This window comes from Mus caroli, unplaced genomic scaffold (assembly GCF_978045245.1).
Source record: "Mus caroli unplaced genomic scaffold, Mus_caroli_1 scaffold_2, whole genome shotgun sequence".
Classification (NCBI taxonomy): domain Eukaryota; kingdom Metazoa; phylum Chordata; class Mammalia; order Rodentia; family Muridae; genus Mus; species Mus caroli.
Window position 1 is genome coordinate 115,327,916 of NW_028227257.1, and position 17,883 is coordinate 115,345,798.

Below are 17,883 nucleotides of genomic sequence, written 5' to 3' on the forward strand. Positions count from 1 at the left end.
GGAAGAGGTTCTCCACTTCCACCATGTGAGGATCAAACTCAGATCATTAATTAGGCTTAGCAGCAAGCGCCTTTATCCTCCGAACCATTTCATTGGCCCTTTTCCTATATTGTTTTCAATATGAAGAAATTAGTCATAAATAACAATGAAGACACTTAGTGTAGCGTGAGTTTTTTTTTTTTAAAAGCAATCCACGGCCGGGCGTGGTGGCGCACGCCTTTAATCCCAGCACTCGGGAGGCAGAGGCAGGCGGATTTCTGAGTTCGAGGCCAGCCTGGTCTACAAAGTGAGTTCCAGGACAGCCAGGGCTACACAGAGAAACCCTGTCTCGAAAAAAACAAAAAACAAAAAAAAAAGCAATCCACACTATGCTGGCAAGGCATCTGCTGGCAGGCCGGCCTGTTCTCATCTCAGCAGCCTCTCTGACCCAGAACTCCGAAATCTCCCCACCCAGCTCACTAAGTTCTCATGGCGGGTTGTTACCACGCCAGCCCCATGCTTCCAAATTCTCACATCTTTTTGGGGTGCGCTTCTTGCAAACCCATGCTTTGCCACTGTACCTTTCTCTGTGGAACCCAGTTGAGTCGCCACGTAAAGGAAAACACCACACATACTTAGTTTAGGATCAGTAGGTAACACAATCACTGGGCGTAACAACTAGCATCCTGATTTGTAAGCCATTCTAAGTTAAATCCTCTGGTAGCAGATCCCAACGGATACGCCACCTGATCCAAGGGCCTCCACTACCTACATGTTGGCTTCATCATCTCTCTCCCAGCCAAAAGCACCTTTCTCCTGCCTCCCTGCTTCCTCTCTCCAACCCGGAAGTCCCACCTACTCCTCACCCAGTGATTGGTTCCTTGAAATCTTTATTCATTAGGGGAAGGTTCGCAAGAAGTCACCTGGGTACAGGGCGCACTCCTCATCCCAGGCCACGCCTCCTGGAGAAGCGGGGTGGGAGAGGGAGGGGCGTTAGCATCAAAATATAAACAGCATCAGGGCTATCCACAAAACACTTAGCATAACAGCATATTAAGTTTAACTCACCAAATCAGTATTTCACATTTTCAAAGGTTCTATTTTTGCAAGTTGGGAACCCACGCTAATTTTTTTTTTGTGTAGTTACATGCCTGTGTGTTGGACCTTGTCAGTGAGTGAAATATGTGGCAAAAAGCGGTATTGCAAATTGAAAATAATATCAATAATTAAAACTGACCAGGACTCACGTTTATATGGTTCAGGCTGCCTCTTCCTGTTCATTGCTTTTCTTGCTCCAACTACCCATGTTGCCTTGCCCTCTGTGAGTACCTCTGTGAGTACCTCTGTGAGTACCTCCTGGACTTGCTGTTAGTCACTGCATGTCTGTTCTAATTCTAGCCTAGACATGTGGAGTTACGGGGTACAGAGAACATTTAAAGCTGTCCAGAATATCAGTTTATTGCTCGTGGTATAGCACTGACAATAGCCACCTCTAGCTTAACCAATTATCCACTTCCACTCTGCTCCCTGATTAAAGAAAAGCCTTGGTACCTTCATCAGCCCAATTGGTACTGCCATCCCTTGCATGATACTGAGCTAAAGCAGTGATCATCCTTTGATGGTTTTATTAATCACTCTCCTTTTCTTCTAGATATCCAATATATCAAAAAGAATGAGGGGAAGGAGGGAGAGACACAGTGGCTGCTGCCATTGAAATCCCAATGGAGAAGGAGGCCAAGAAGGTAGTAACTACCTTGCTTGAAAAAAAAAAAAAAAACAGGATATCTGGTTCATAAAGGACCATAATTACTTTAGATTCCACTATATTCAGTAGTCCATGGGAATGGGCTGCCCCCTCAAAGCATTGCAAGTTCCTCATGTGGCTACCCAATTCACCAGACCTTGAACCAGCAGCTACCCACTGACTTAGGATACCCCACAGCTATGGATCAAGGGGGATACCAGCAAAAGCAAGACTTGGCTACTGGGGACTGCACAGGTGTGAATCCCCACAGCTGACTACTTTCTTTCCTTCCCTGTGTCTTTTGGGGTTCCCAACAGCATTATTAAAGAAAAGGTAGGCTCTGCCCCTAAAGGTATTGCAGGTGTGGCTGCTGTGTCACATGTGCATCAGTAGGTGGCAGAGAGAAGAGACGCTATGTCTAAGTTCAGTGTTCTGACCTGTTCATAACATAACAGTGTTCATAAACATCTGAATGATTAGTAGCCTAACATTCACTGAAAAAAAAAAAAGTGAGCCTGAGATAACCACAAGTCTAGCACTGCAGTCTTGTGTGTGTGTTGGGGGAAAAAGGAGGGAGCAAAGCACGTTGGAGAGGATCCCTGCCTGGCAACATAATATATGAGCAAGACATAATACTCCCGAGGCCACTCCTGACATGACCCTGAACAATTAGAGACCCCAGGTGCCACCTAGAGGAGCAAGTAAATGGTGAAAAATTGGAAGAGAAAAAGAAAGCGAAGGGTGTAGGCACAATGAAGAAAGACAGAACTGTAGACTTCGGGGTAATGAGGAGTACCCTGATGCAACAGGTAATGCCATGCCAGGGTCCTGACCTGTGCTTTCATGGGTGGGGCACATCTAGTGCCTTAGCCCTGAAACAGCGGGGATCAGTTACCACCAAAAGCCAGTGGACATCCCTGGTCTGGGATGCTGCCAGCTGTTTAGAACTGGCCTCACCCCTCATCTGGACATTGGGGGTTGGAGGGAAGAAAGCTGACATTAGGGTTATGAAAGCAGTAGAGCTGACCCTGGCCCTAGCCAACTACAGTAACTCAGGAGAGTACCCTCCACTTCCACCCTCCCCTCCCTACCTTCCCACTTCCACCTCCCTGCACACTGTGGGAGCTGAGGGTCAGTGGTCCTGAGGATACAAGTGTGGGAGACATGGCTTTACCCTTGTCTCCCATGTATAGAGACACACATACACATGAGCACATGCAAGCTCTCACATAGGTCTATTTCCATCTTATACCTATATATAGGAACTGAATTTTAACATCCAATGTCAGGATGTTATATTTGTCTGTTACTTTCTATCTTTGCTGAGCTAGGGGAAGAGATAACCTCCTCCCCTTCATCCCTTACCACCAGCTGCAGAGAGCTGACCTGAATGCAGGAGAGCTGTTCTTACCCCTCACCTACTACAGCACTTCAGAGAGCAGGCCCTGTGCCTCTCCTGGTCAGTAGGGTAGAGCTGACCCTGGTTGCAGGAGTTTGCAGGTGAGATGGCCCTGAGAGTGTAAGAGCAAGAGAGCAGCAGGAAAGCAGGTGGGCTGACCATCATAGTATCTCTCTCTCTCTCTCTCTCTCTCTCTCTCTCTCTCTCTCTCTCTCTCTCTCTCTCTCTCTGTGTGTGTGTGTGTGTGTGTGTGTGTGTGTGTGTGTGTATAGGCTTAGATTTTTCAAAACCTACTTTTAATAAGGGTTCACAAGTGCTTTGACCTTATAGCCCACTGTCCAAAGGTAGGGGAGAAAAGATCGTAAATGGGACAAGGGGATGTGGACCTGTTTAGAAGTTGTTCTTTCTTCGTTTGTCAGGATACAAGTAGTTCAGTTTAGTAAGGTCAGGATACAAAACACAAATCAGCAGCAGAGGCACGGTCCAGCAGAAACAGCCAAGCCTCCACAGAATCAGCCAGAGTTAGCAGGAGCAACCAGGACCGGCAGGGAATGGCAGAAGAAATTCTCTGCCATGCCTCTCTCAATGAATGAAAATCAATGAAGATCAGCAAAGATCAGCTAAGACTTGAGACCAAAGAAGTGCACCATCACTTTCTGTTGAGTCCTATTTATACTCTCTCCAAACATCATATGTTCTCCCTGGGGTCTTGACTTTTAGCAAAACATCACATGAGTCTGCATTACCTGCCTGACATATTTGGAAACTTCCACTCCACCTCCCAGGCCCAGATCCAGGACTTTGAATTGGCTCACCTCAACATTTACCTCATTAACGAACTGCTGGAGCACACCAGTGAACTGGTAGTACTGATCCAAAACCATAGAATCTCCATGACACAGGGCAACAACAGGATATCTGAGAGGAGTCCAGTGAGGTTCCAGTATTGATTGAGTAGCAGAAGCCAGGGGACTCGTAACAGACCTTTGTACCATTGCAATAGCAATGAACATCTGCAAGCAAAGAAACGTGGACATAAGGATATACTGTGGGAACTCACACAGCTCCACAGTGAGTTTTTTTCTCTGTTGGGGGAGGAGGTTGCAAGTGTGGAGGGTGGGTATGAGGGAAGGGGAGATGAGTGGGATTGAGTGAGGTGCATGATGTGAAATTCACAAAGAACCAATAAAAAGTAAAAAAAAAAAAAAAAAACAAAAAACAAAAAACAAAAAACCAAACCAATTCTAAAGGTAAACTAAAGAGGAGAGAGAGAGAGAGAGAGAGAGAATACACAGAAATATCTTTTAATACTTTGTGTATGTGTCAATAAACAGAAAGAAAATAGGCATTTCTCAGCCTCTCAAAAGAGACCCTAGAAGCATATGGGTTCACAATTCTGCAGTTCTAAGTGTTCTCCTGGTGCCCCTTATTGCCGTCTACACCAAACTTACTGCCACTTAATGCCCACAGTTTTTCCTAGTTAATTCCTCTGAGAACATTCCTTCTATTTGATATATTTTAAAAACTCATTTTTTAATTTTATTATTTGTCAAAAGAAATTCACAAATCCAACACAGACTCAGCAAGAAAATTTTCTACAAATAAAATTGTATTACTTTTGAGTGAGTCATAGTGGCATATGCCCTTTTTAAAGATAATTTTTATTTTTTGAGATTATAAGATTTCTCCCTTTCCTTTCTTTCCATGTTCCCTCTTGTTCTCTTTCAGATTCATGTCTCTTTTTAAAATTGTTATTACACATATATGTATGTATATATTTATAAGTTTAGCATATATAAATATGTACACACATATCATATATTTTATATAGCCAAGATATGCATGCCACTACTGTATTCCTAGGGATACATACACACACACACACACACACACTGCTCAGTCTCTATAATGCTACCTGGATGTATGTTGTCAAGGATGATTATTTGGCATTGAATCACCAATTGGTGTCCTCTTCCTTGTAGAAGACTATTTTGCTGACTCTGCATTTCTTAATTCCATTTCTTGTATTTATTTCTGTAAGTTTGTGGCCTCGTGGTCTTTCTCTCTTTGGCATGTCTACTTTTGTCCTCATTTGGATCATGTTTAAGCAGTCATGTTGATGAGACTTCAAGAGTGTTTCTTCTCTGATTTCAAGGAGACACAATCTTACAGCCCACCTCCTGTTCCTCTGGCTCATACAGTCTTTCTGCCTCCTCTTCTATAATGACCTCTGAGCCTAGTATGAAGGAATTGTGTTGTAGATGTATCAGTTGGGACTGAGCTCCACGACTCTACATTTTAAATCAGTTCTAGTTTTATATAACGCTCTCCATCTGTTGCAAAGAGAAATTTTGTTGGTTAAGGGTGAAAACTACACTTGTCTGTACCCACAAATGGTTTAATAAAGTAGCAGTTGAAGGTTCTTTTCCAAGATCCATGGCCACACTAGCCCTGGGTTGGTTAGGTCTCCAGTACCAGGCATGGTTTTAATCTTATTGGATGTAATTCCAGTTCCAGATCTCTTGGTTATCACCAAGATATGCATTCCACTACAGCATTCTTAGGGTTAGCATGCTATGTTCTTCCTTTTGGTTCATAGGCATCATGGCTGGATAAGACTCCTGGTTGCTTCCCTCCTTTGGTTTAAGTAGCACCTTCTGGTACCATGAAATCTAGTCCTCAGTGAGGAGTGAAGTGGAAACATCTGGTTTCTTTGGAAAGTCAGTTATATTAAATGATGTTCTGCTGGGCCACACAGGTAAAAGGATGTTTTGCTAAAGTAAACATGTGGAAGAATATGTGATAATTATAAATAATATAAATATGACCCTACAGACAGTGAGAGCTAGAGCATTGGTCTGCCTTGTTCCACCTTGCTAGTGTTCACTGATGACACACACTTTTTGTTTCACCTTACATTGAATTGTTGGGCTTCACTTGTGGTGACTTCATAGAGAGAAACTCACCAAAGAACGTCTTGTGAGGTTCCTGCAGCGTCTTGCTGCCTCCGAGGAGGACTCGGGCTGGTTGGCGAGACTCAGGGTTTCTTCTGGATTGAACTTCCCTTGCTGATTCATGTGTGCTATCTGTCAAGTGGACTGGACTTCAGAGGCTGATTCATGTTTGGTGTTTGCCAGTGAACTGTACTGAGAACAACAAAGATTGGAGTTGCCCCCAAAGAACTCTTCCTAAACAGGCGCACTTCTGCCCGTATCCTAACAACCCTCCTTTTCCTCTACTTCTGGTGGGTGGTGGACTCGAGGGAAGGTTGAGAAAGGCTAAAGAGATGTATTAAAGTAGGTTGAGAAAAATAGATGCCTACAGAGGAGGCTTTTGGTTCAGCTCAAACATGAGTCTCCTGGGCCCTCTGTCTGAAGTGCATAGAATCTTCAGCAATAGGAGGCAACAAGACAACAGCAATTGCATATAAAATTTCAGGAGTCTTTTCGACATCCCTGACCAACAGTTCACAACAGGCCTTCTCATTCCTGATGTTAGGTTTTTTTGTTTTGTTTTGTTTTGTTTTGTTTTCTGTTTGTAGTCTATGGCATTGTCAGCATTGTCAGATCAGATAGGAAAATTTCATCCAAACTCTCCTCTCTCTCTCTCTCTCTCTCTCTGTGTGTGTGTGTGTGTGTTTGTATATGTATATTCACTTGCATATATTATGGGTATTTTTAGATAGATAGGTATATGTTTCCTTATGACTTTTCCAGATAACCTTACTATTAATATCTTCTCCTTCCATATTAATCTCCCCCTCCCCTCCATAATTAGATCCCTCTTGTTTTACCCAATTTCCACTTCAGATCATTAGTACACTGCTGCTTCCTCTCTTTGCTCTCTCCAACACCTCACCCTGCATTGGACATTAGTCCTTTTTTATTTCCCTGTTTCTTCAGTTACTCTACATTATATATTCATATCCGAAGATTTGGAGCTAGGAGCCACAGATGAGAGCACAAAACATTTATCATTCTGGGTCTGGCTCACCTCACTTAATGTCATCTCTTCTGGTTATATCCATTTACCTTCAAATCTCACAGCTGAAAAGTATTCCATAGTGTAAGGTACATTTGGTGTATTTTTAATGAGCAACAGCAATGATATGAATCACCACTGCATGGATTGATGGAAACAATTATAAATCCTTCCCTCAATAGAATTGCTATTCCCACAGACATGACCACATACACCTTTAGCGCGAATTAAAAAAAAAATGAATTAATACAGTTCAGGAGTAAACAAAATTACTCAAATTCAGAAAGAAGGAAATTGTTTTAGGTTTCTTGTTTCTCCAGTAAAACACTGGACAAAAGCAACTTGAGGATTTATTTCATCTTATGTTTCCACATAACAGTTTATTGCTAAGGGAAATCTAGGTAGGAACTTATCAGAAACTTGGAGGTAAGAAGTGAAACAGAAGCCATGATGGAATGATGCGTACTGGCTTGCTCAGCTACCTTCCTTATGCAAGCCAGGGCCACCTGTCCAAGAGTGGCAACAGTCACAGTGGCCCCACCCACATCAGACAGTCGAGAAACTGATCCACAGACATGACCAGAGGCCAAGTTGATGGAGGCAATTACTCAGTTGAGGCTCACTCCTCCCAGATTTCAGTTTCTGTCAAGTTGAATAAAGCTAACAAGCACAGAGATGTAAGATTTGGAGCTGTGGGGAATAGCTTGCCTGGAATGTCTGTCACAGGGAAGATTTAGCATTATAGTCAAAAGGTTCTGTGGCCTCTTTACTTACCTCCCAGCTTTAGCCTCACTTGCCATTCTTTATCACAGATGTATTCTTACAAACATCATGTATGAGAAGACAATGCTCCACTCACAGAAAATGCAGCCACAAGTGTCCCCAACCTACTATTGCCAGAGCTCCAGGCTACTCTCTACTTCACTTTCATTACTTTAGCTGAAGTCATCACTTCTACATCCACTCCAGTAGTGACAAACGCAATAGGCCCCAAAAACCTGGGTGCTGTCCCAAGGTGAAAAGTTCACGGAAACCTAGTCTTCTGGAAGCTTGGCATCCTGTATAACGGATGCTCCTTGTCCTAACTATAGATAGCTGAGTTACACCCATACACAAGTATTTACAATGGCCTAGGGGGAAGGTGGACTATATAATAGACTAGAATAGGAAATATGGCAAGGACATAAAGCCCTTGACCCTGGCTTCTAAGATTAAGTGGACCTTAGGTGGAGCATTTTTTTATCCCAGTTGTTAACATTGAATTTTATCCCAGTTGGTTCCTGCCAGTCCTTCCGTGTTTGCATTCCTCTGTTTTGTGTAAGAATACAGTAACCTCTTTGTACCTTGCCAGTGTGTCACCCAACTTCCCTATTTTCTTTCTTTTTTTTTTTTTGTTTGTTTTTGTTTTGTTTTTCGAGACAGGGTTTCTCTGTGTAGCCCTGGCTGTCCTGGAACTCACTTTGTAGACCAGGCTGGCCTTGAACTCAGAAATCCACTTGCCTCTGCCTCCCGAGTGCTAGGATTAAAGGCATGTGCCACCATGCCCGGCTTCTCTTGTGAATTATTTTTATTTATTTATTTATCTATTTATTATATGTAAGTACACTGTAGCTATCTTCAGACACTCCAGAAGAGGGAGTCAGATCTCATTACTGATGGTTGTGAGCCACCATGTGGTTGCTGGGATTTGAACTCCGGACCTTCGGAATAACAGTTGGGTGCTCTTACCCACTGAGCCATCTCACCGCCCTCTTGTGAATTCTTAATCAGCCCATCCTAATGGGTAATAATATCCTTTCATCTAGTCTAATACTACAAAGATAAGAATAAAATGTGGCAGATTAAACGTTATTAAATCAGAAGGAGACATAGGGGTAAGCGATAAGTACGTGAGCTCTTAATTATTTCAGTTTAACATCCATAGACTCATTTGACTAAGAGATATTCAAAAGCACACAGCATCTAACTTCATTCCTTCCACCCTGTCACTTTGTGTATGTGTTGAAAAATTATTAATGAATAATAACAGTTAATATTTTAAGTAGATTTGTTTTCTCACATGTTAGTTTGCATTGTGTTCGTCACATGAATGTAAGCATCAAAGACCAGGTGACCATATCATCTCCTAGAGGCTAAGAGATGTTGAAAGAACCTAGTGGGGAAACCCCCACTCAGTTCCCAATTTGGCGTGCACCCAAGAATCACGAACAGACCATCTTGATGTAAATACACGAGGTAATTTAATGGCAGAGCTCCAGGTCGAAAAGTATCTCACGCAGGAGACAGTGGATTTGACCACGAGGCTTGGAAGCTAGGAGTTTTTATAGAAAAGGGTCTGGGGCTAGGGGAGGAATTGGCGCGGTTTCACATGATTGGTTCATTTAAACATCAGCAGACTGTACATGCAGATAACATTTAACTATGGTCAGAAGGGTGGGAGATAGGGAGGCACCGGGCCAGTCCGGACATGTCATTCTCTTTATCTTTATGGCCAAGCAGCCACAGGAATGTCTTAACGATGGGCCTGCCTGGGCATGTCCTGGCCTGTTCTGCTATGTTCTCAGCCCCAGGTTTCAAAGCTCACAAACGACTCTTTGGGCGATTTGACATTAATTACATGAATCACAGGTTTCAAGTTTTATTTTCTTTCAATGTTTGATCATCTTTCAAAGAAAAAAAAATAAAACTATAACAGGAAAGATTAAATGAGTTCAGATTACCGGTAGAAATACCACCCCCACCCCAAAACTTTCAAACTCTAACCTCCATCTCAACAAGAGAGTCATAGCAACACAGCACCTGACACTAAGAACCCACTTGACAAATCAGAGTGCAGTTTCTCCAAGTTAGACTCACATCCATAAGGGGAGGAAGATTTCTCAGAACATCCCAAACCAAGAGCTGGCCAGTCACATCCATCACATACCCAAGTTTCTCAGATAAAAACCCACAGATGACCTGCAGACGGGGACCCAGAACGAACCTGCAGAGTATTCTCCCAGCTTTGTAGGCTCCAAGTTCTTTGTTGAGGAGGCAAAACTGCACACCTTGGTGTTCCATGGTTCCTAGATGATTACTGATACATGCAGGGGTGGGCTGTTTGTTTTTTTACTAATGTACACTTTAAGAAAATAAACTGAACTATCCCATGACATCTGAAAGGAATTCTATTAAAGAACCTTTCCTGGTACCACACAAATAGAAATACCTAAAGTGGACAAATCCTCTTTGACTGTTAGAATTATAATATTAATATCCTGTGAGGGTATATTAAGAAATGAATGAGTGCAAATGACAAAAGGCCTCAGGTTAACTTTGCTTAAGACAATATTAAATGTATTTCTTCCAAACCTCACGTATGTATTGAATATCCGGATATTTATCTTGTTGTTTTGTTATTCTTGGTATTGTGTTTTCAGGAGACGGCTTGGTTTCTCCTCCTTGGTTTCTGCTTCAGTTCTTGTGTTCAGTTCTCAGCTTGAATTTTTGCCCTGACTCCCTTCAGTGACAGACTGTTACCTAGAAGTATAAGATGAAAAGAATCCTTTCCTCCCCAAGTTGCTATTGCCCGGGGTGTTTTATCTCAGCAATAGAAAACCCAACTTAAGACATAGATGCTTTGTCCTGTATAACAGTTGGACAGTTTTGGCCCAACAAAGTATTTTTCTGTTTAGGTACAGCAATCATTTATGAAGGCTTTATTATAGACCAATTAACAATCCTTTCCTTACTCACACCTTAACTTAGGTGTCAGAAAATGGTCAGATTAACCATTAGGAAGAGCTTTCTAAATCCAGATTTGTGCCTAGATGGACCCTTGTCCATGAATTGTAAGAAAGCCGTGTTCTGTTACAAGTTAACTAGTGTAGATTATAAAGAAAGAAACAAGAAAAGCAATATCCGGCAGGAGCAAAGTGTATGCTTTATATAATTGCGTGATTCTATAAAAAGCTCAAATTAAGGCTTACTATATTGCTAGAAGTCTGGTTCTCTGGCCTCAGTCTAGTGCTACAACAGACAGACTCAATAATTTCGGTGGTTGTTTTCCTGTTGCATGTTTTTCCTTATGCACTTATCCTACCGAGAAAGCACTATATAATCTGTCTAAACCAAAGGGCTCCAGAACATTAGTTATGCTGACCTCTGCGGGGGAGGACTGCCAGTGATTCTATGTTGACTCTTCTTCTTCAGATTTTCTCATTGCGAATCTAGTACTTTTGAAATTATACTAAATAACAGTAATTTTGAAATCATGAAAATGTCCATTCAAAAACCATCATTAAATATGTAAAAAAGACTATTCAACAGTTATTTATGCATATAGAAATCAATATATAAATATACATACATACTCCATACACACATACATCTTATTTTAGCTATGTATTTCTTTGTAACAAACAATTATAAAATTAGTGGCCTACCTAGAAAATCAATAACACTTGTTAGCTGACATTTTCTGTATATCAGGAGTTAGGTTGCTGTGAGAGGCTCCAGATAGGAGACTGAGGTTGAAGACTCTTTATGTGTCAGCCACATGCCACTGTAGCATGCCTGACCACATGAGCCTCTCCATACACAATTAGAATTCCTAACATGACCAAAGAAGCAGCAACTCAGTGGCCACAGAGACTTCTATGACTTGGTATCTGAAATGGTGCACATCTCTGTTATCACAAGCTGGTTATTAGAAGGGGATCACGGAACCTCGTCCAGGCATGAAAACAAAACTGCCAGAAAATGGTCAGATTAACCATTAGGAAAAGCTTTCTAAATCCAGACTTGTGCCTAGATGGACCCTTGTCCAAGAAATTGAATGAATGAATGAATGAACTAAATGGCCTTTTGACAGGAATATCAGAGAGAGACTTTATGGACATATTTTAAAACTCACATACTCTATGTTCTTCAATAGAAAAATAAATACACAGACAAGTACATACAGTTTTCTTTATCTTAAGATTATCTCTGGAGCAGAAATAAGACAACTTACAAAACTATCTGTACTTTATTTTTTGTTTTCTGTTCCACTAATTTTAGTTATTGTGAGGGAGGAGGGGGTACGGCAAACAAGCATGCGCATCAGGGTGTTCTTGGGGAAGCCAGAGAACATCTTTCTTGAGTCATTTCTCTCCATCAACCACAGATTGTAGTAACAGAATGCAGACCACCAGGCTCCTGTGGCAAGCACTTGTACTGATGGAGTCATCCTGCAGTCCCTCCACTCTTTTTTTTACATGAGTTTTTAAGTTAGCACACAAAGTAACGGCTTTGTGGTACCACGTCTTTATGTCAGTCTATTTCATTTTCTTTATCCTGTTCTCCACTGGCCTTCCCCCCACCCCTCTCCCTCTGGCTATCCATTTTCTTTTCCTCTTCATTTCATGCTTTTTAAAAATGAAAAATTTCTTTTTGAAGAGTTAAGTTTTACAAATCATTTCAGTTTATAGTCCTGATTATTTGTGGTGCCTGTGGTAAAATTAATTGCAAGCTAAACTTAGAATTGATAATCTTAGAACATCATACCTTTCCTGTTAGTGAATACAGGATATCTGTCTACTAATACCTTATTTGGTATCCCTTGGTTGTCCTGATTTTCTCTGAAGAGATTAAATACAATTGTGGACTTTGCTGCACTTATTACTAAGGATTTGTATGCTTAGTGCTATACTGAATAACTAGTCACTGATAGTATTATATTCTTTCAAATTGTATCTGATTGTTAATTATTGTGGTACAAAAATTAGCATATACTTAAGCTAGTATCATATCTTGTCATCTCTCTGTGTTCTTTCATTAGATCAAATATTTTCTTTAATTCTGTAAATTGAAAAAAAAAAACATTACAGTGTTGAATGTGGTTTACAACATTATAGACCATTAATGGTGTGTGTGTGTGTGTGTGTAACTTATGGTTACAAATAAATTCTTATGAATGATAGTTGGAAAAATATTGATAATTTCATGAACTGGTTGATTCTAGAGCTGTGAGGATCAAAGAAAGAGAAGTCGGTGGGGGTTTCTACTGTAACACTGAGTGTTCATTTTTACAAACGAAAAAGAAAGGAGCAAATGTTGAAGCTTCTTTAATTAATGGTACAGAGTAGTGGAGGATTTTTAAATAGTTCTAGTTTTTCTAACCTTTTATCTTTCTTTTGCATGCTGTGTAGGTGTGTGTGGATGCCTATTTGTGCATGAATGATGGCTTAGGGGTGAGGTGGATTCCTGTTTCATTCACTGAGGAAGCATGTCTCACTTTAACCCAAAGTTTACCCATCAGCAAGCTTAGATGTCCAGCTTGCCCTGAGACAGGTCTCCATCACACTCAACTGTCAATCAAGGGGTTTGGAGAACCCAAACTCTGGTCTCCGTGCTTTCATGTCAAGGTGCCCGCGAAGTCACCTCCCCAAGCCCCAGTTTGTTTGTTTTCTGTATATTTTAAACTCTTTTTCATAGTTAAATAGTCACGATAAAGAAAGAAAGAAAGAAAGAAAGAAAGAAAGAAAGAAAGAAAGAAAGAAAGAAAGAAAGAAAGAACCTCTCCGTTTCGTTAGCATCTATGGATTATTATTTTATTGCCCCAGAGGACGTTCTCTGCCCATCTTCCAGTCTGTTTCATCCTGTTTAACACAAAAGGACAAATAGAAAATTTCATTTAAAGTTCTTCCTAGCCTAGGTATTCTAGGTTCTCTCCCTTTGTTGACCCCTGCTTGTCCCTTTCCCTTTTTAAAGGATCATAACCTGAATCCACAGTATCAATCTATCGCGCCTTTCTCTTAATTTTTCCTTCTCGGAAGTTTCCAGGGCCTCTTTGACTAAGGCATGCACAGCAAACAAGCTGGCTAAAGTCCGAAGCACAGTGTTCTATGTAGTATTTTGCTTTCTGTTTATTTCTTTATGAGGCTTCCAAATTCTACTTAATATAAAAGTTCTAACATTTCACAGTCCTTTTCTATCCAAGAAGAGGTGTAGGGGGAGGAACACCCTGTAAAAAATGTCACTCTGTGGAGATGAGGGCTGCTGAGTTGCTAGGTTCTCAGCTGGCTTCAGACTCTGGCATAGGAACAGAGAGAGAAGCAAGGGAAAACGCGCGCTGTGGAAGGAACAGGTTGCACTTTTGCAGTTTTAGATAGAGAGATCAGTGCGGTGCACCCTGAGTGAGGGGAATCTGAGCTACAGGGTTAGAAATGTCCAGCATCCTCACCCGCAGCAGCGAGCAGTGTGCACCCGCCCCGCCCCGTGAAGGCGGAGACCTCTGAGCGGCAGCCTAGTGCCCAGAGTACCCAGGGACCCGCTGCACCGGCTCCCTCCATCTCGCTGGCGAACTTGAGCAGGCAAAACCTGCAGGGGAGTTTGGCCAGGGGGGAGCCTGCTTCCGAGCTTCAGAACCTGCCCTTGCGCAGACTCAGACATGAGCTATCAGCAGCCACAGCTGAGGGGTCCTCTACAGGTAAAACTGGCAACAAGGGCAAGAGCTCAACAACTTCCTTAAGTTTCATGCTGGGATCTTGGTTTGGCAAAAAGGGGTAGATCTGACTTAATCTGACGTACACCTATTTGGCAAACACTTTTCAATAACACCAATAACTTCTTTAATTTCATAAAATCTATGAAAGATTCCTAACAGACTCTGGAGTTGGGTCAAAGCAGTTGGGCAGCTACAGCATGGAGACTTATGAAGAGTTAAGGATAGACTTTAAGTTCTTTGGATTGCTGGCCATTCTTTTTTTTCCCTGCTTATTGACGTATTGTTAACACTATAGGCATAACTTGATGTCATTACTATGTTTGAATCCTGCGTTGCTTATTTATCTGACTTTTTTTCATTTTCAAACTAGTAAAATCGTTATTTTATCTATTAAAATAGAGAGAGACAGACTCGAGTGACAGAGAAAGCCTGGTCTCCGGACATGAACACGGAGGGAAATCTAGTCAGTCTGCCGCTGTTTTCAATGTAGTCAACTCTGTTATAGGATCTGGGATAATAGGTAAGCCACCCGTGTCTGCTTGGTTCTGTTTATGAAGTAAAAAGACAAGTTTTTCAAAGTGTTATTATGATGCTAGCTTTCACTAAAACTTCAATGGGGTTTTCTTCCACAAAAGCTTTTATATTTTTTTCCATCCTAGTAATGATCTGTCCTCTTTATGCGGAAGATGCACTGTTTCCCCCACATCAGACAATAGCATCCTCCAGTTGGGGGAGAGGCTGCACAGGGGCCAGGGAAAATGGGCTTTTCATAGATTACCTGGTCAGTGGATCATGTCAAGTAAATGCATTTGTTTCTTCTTTCTGAAGCAGACTGTATTACAAAAACCATCTTAGTGTCAGTGTGAAACTTGCAGATTCTTGCGTATATTATGTGTACAAAAGCTTAATGGGAGACTTTTAAGAATCCTATGAAAATTAAACTAGATAATATCTCCTTGTGCACCTATATGATCTTAAATTTAAAATATGACCTTATGAAATACTGTTTACATCTAGTTATTAATAGAATTCATTTACAGCAGTGCTTACAATTGGTAAGAATAGTCCCTGTTATCCCAACAAGTTAGAAGCAAGGGCAAGCTTCTATAAAAGTAAAAACTTTAAAAGCTATTGCATTCCATTAACAGAAGCAGTATTTTCCAGTGTTTATTATTCTTTTTATAGCTGGAGACATTCCATTTCAGAAAAGGCAAGGAAAACAAGAACCTATCTACTGCAATACACACCAAATATATAACTCTTTAACTATAAATTTTCCAGATTTTAATTTACTTAAAAGTATGAGTTTATCAAATGGATTGTTTTTATTTTTATTTATTTATTATTTCATTTTATGTGCGTGTATAGGTGTTTTGCCTGCATGTATATATACCACAGGTATGCCTGGTGCCCACAGAGGTCAGTAGAGGGTGTGTGATAACCTGGAACAAGAGTTCCAGGACGGATGTGAGTCACCATGTGGGTGCTGGAAAATAGGTATATGGTAAGAGCAACAAGCACTCTTAACTGCTGAGCCATCCCTCTAGCCCCTGGGTTAATTTCCTTTTTTTTCCCCACAAGATGCTGTGATTTCTGGCTTTACATTAATCCACATACACATTTTTTTAAATGAACAATAATTTGGAGGTTCCTGAGGTAAAGCAGAAGCGAGCAGGGACACATGCTTGTCTAAAACCCTGTCTCCGTGTATCAAGGGAGTATGGAGCGTTCAACCTGACAGAATTCTAGAATTCCTGATGTGAAAACTTTTCCAGGCTAATCCAGTTTAGCAAAGTCAAAATGTTCCCCTTCACTGCCCTCAGCAGAATTATTTAAAAGAGGTTTTTGTTTTTTGGTTTTTTTTTTCCTGAAAAAGAAATGTTCTGGGTAGAAGTGCTTAAATTATATTACTTTGGATATTTTATAGTCTATAATCTAAAATGACCCATATGTACAAAGCAGTGAAAAATAATGTTATAAACCCCATTGCGCTTGAGAAAAAGTCACTTTGCTTTCCTGTCCCTCCACATGCTCTCTATTTTCTACATGGTTTCCCCATTTGGGCTCCGGAATCAGTCTTCCCTAAGATCCTCCAGCTGTGCCCTGGTGCTTTCCACAGCAGCATGGAGGGAAGGGGTGGTCCTTCTACGAGGAGTCCAGGGCACTAACCATCACCCGGAGATGAGCATTTTCTGTGTGAACTGGAATCAGGTTTTCATGTGCTGCTTTTTAATTCTTCTTCTGTCACCTCATGCTCTGGCTTTCTTGACAGGTCCTTAAGCTAATGACATTCCATTCTGAAATAAGTGCTAATATGCTGATATTTGATTCTGGACTACCCCATTCCCACATCACAACTTTTAAATCACTTATATAATTGATTTTACCTTCTATATATGAATTGTGAGAGCTTTTTGCATTTTCTAGATGCCTTTCTGACGTGAGGTTGGGGCATTTTATGTTTTTCCAGGATTGCCTTATTCAATGAAGCAAGCTGGATTTCCCTTGGGAATACTGCTTTTATTCTTGGTCTCATACATCACAGGTAAGTAGCATATAACTGCATATCCCTGCAACTTAAGTTGTGCAATGACTTCTTCACTTGCACAAATACATCCTGCAATTGGATTTCCTACTTCATTAAGAAGTGCATCAAAGTGTCCTAAGGAATTTAAGCACCACATCTGAGGAGATTTGCATTTGCTTTCCTCCCTAATCCTTTAAACAGATTAGTAAGAGTAGCGCTATATCACAAAGCTTAAAGCTGGTCATGTGGCTGTTTCACTTCAAGCAGAACCTGGTGGATGAGAAAGTCGTTTCCCAAGGCTGGTGGCAGCTGAGAAGACACTACCCCCCAGTGCCCAAGGCAGAGCTATATGGCAGGTGCATGCAGATTGGCAGCCATTGTTGGCTGTGTTTATGTAGGTGATGCTGGGGGTTTGGGTGTTCAGCTGGCAAGGCCAGCCCCTTCTCTCCAGTGCTGCCCGTGTGTGCTGTGTCTGCCAGTGCCTTCCTGCACAACAGAAAGCTGCTTCCAGATTGCTTTCTCTTCTACTCCCCGCTCATCCAACATCCATCTTCACCCACAGGTTGTCACCACAGGTTGCCACTCCTCAGGTAAAGGCAAGTTCAGCACTCAGACCAGGTCTCCTTGCTATAATTTTCAATCCAGCCAATCCCGCCATCCCACCGGCTTACTTTGTAAAGCTTTTCTCTGACTTAGGATCACTGTGAAAGAGCAGCAGTCATTAACAGATACACAGGGCTTTGTTTACATATTTGTTTGTTGTTGTTGTTGTTTTTGCTGTGGTA

The 17,883-nt window shown here is 41.4% G+C and overlaps 1 protein-coding gene and 1 pseudogene across 1 annotated transcript in view; both read left to right on the top strand.

The window, feature by feature from the left end:
- Window positions 1-2,062: 2,062 nt before the first annotated feature.
- On the top strand, window positions 2,063-2,215 carry LOC115030498 (small nucleolar RNA SNORA17; annotated as a pseudogene).
- A 12,267-nt stretch (window positions 2,216-14,482) lies between these two features.
- Window positions 14,483-17,883, top strand: part of Slc38a11 (solute carrier family 38 member 11) — a 52,991-nt gene continuing 49,590 nt past the window's right edge. The window contains exons 1-3 of the mRNA XM_021156695.3: window positions 14,483-14,553; window positions 14,971-15,091; window positions 17,042-17,116. Of these exons, the coding sequence (XP_021012354.1) occupies window positions 14,515-14,553; window positions 14,971-15,091; window positions 17,042-17,116 (235 nt within the window). The 5' untranslated portion in view covers window positions 14,483-14,514. The remainder of the gene's footprint in view (window positions 14,554-14,970; window positions 15,092-17,041; window positions 17,117-17,883) is intronic.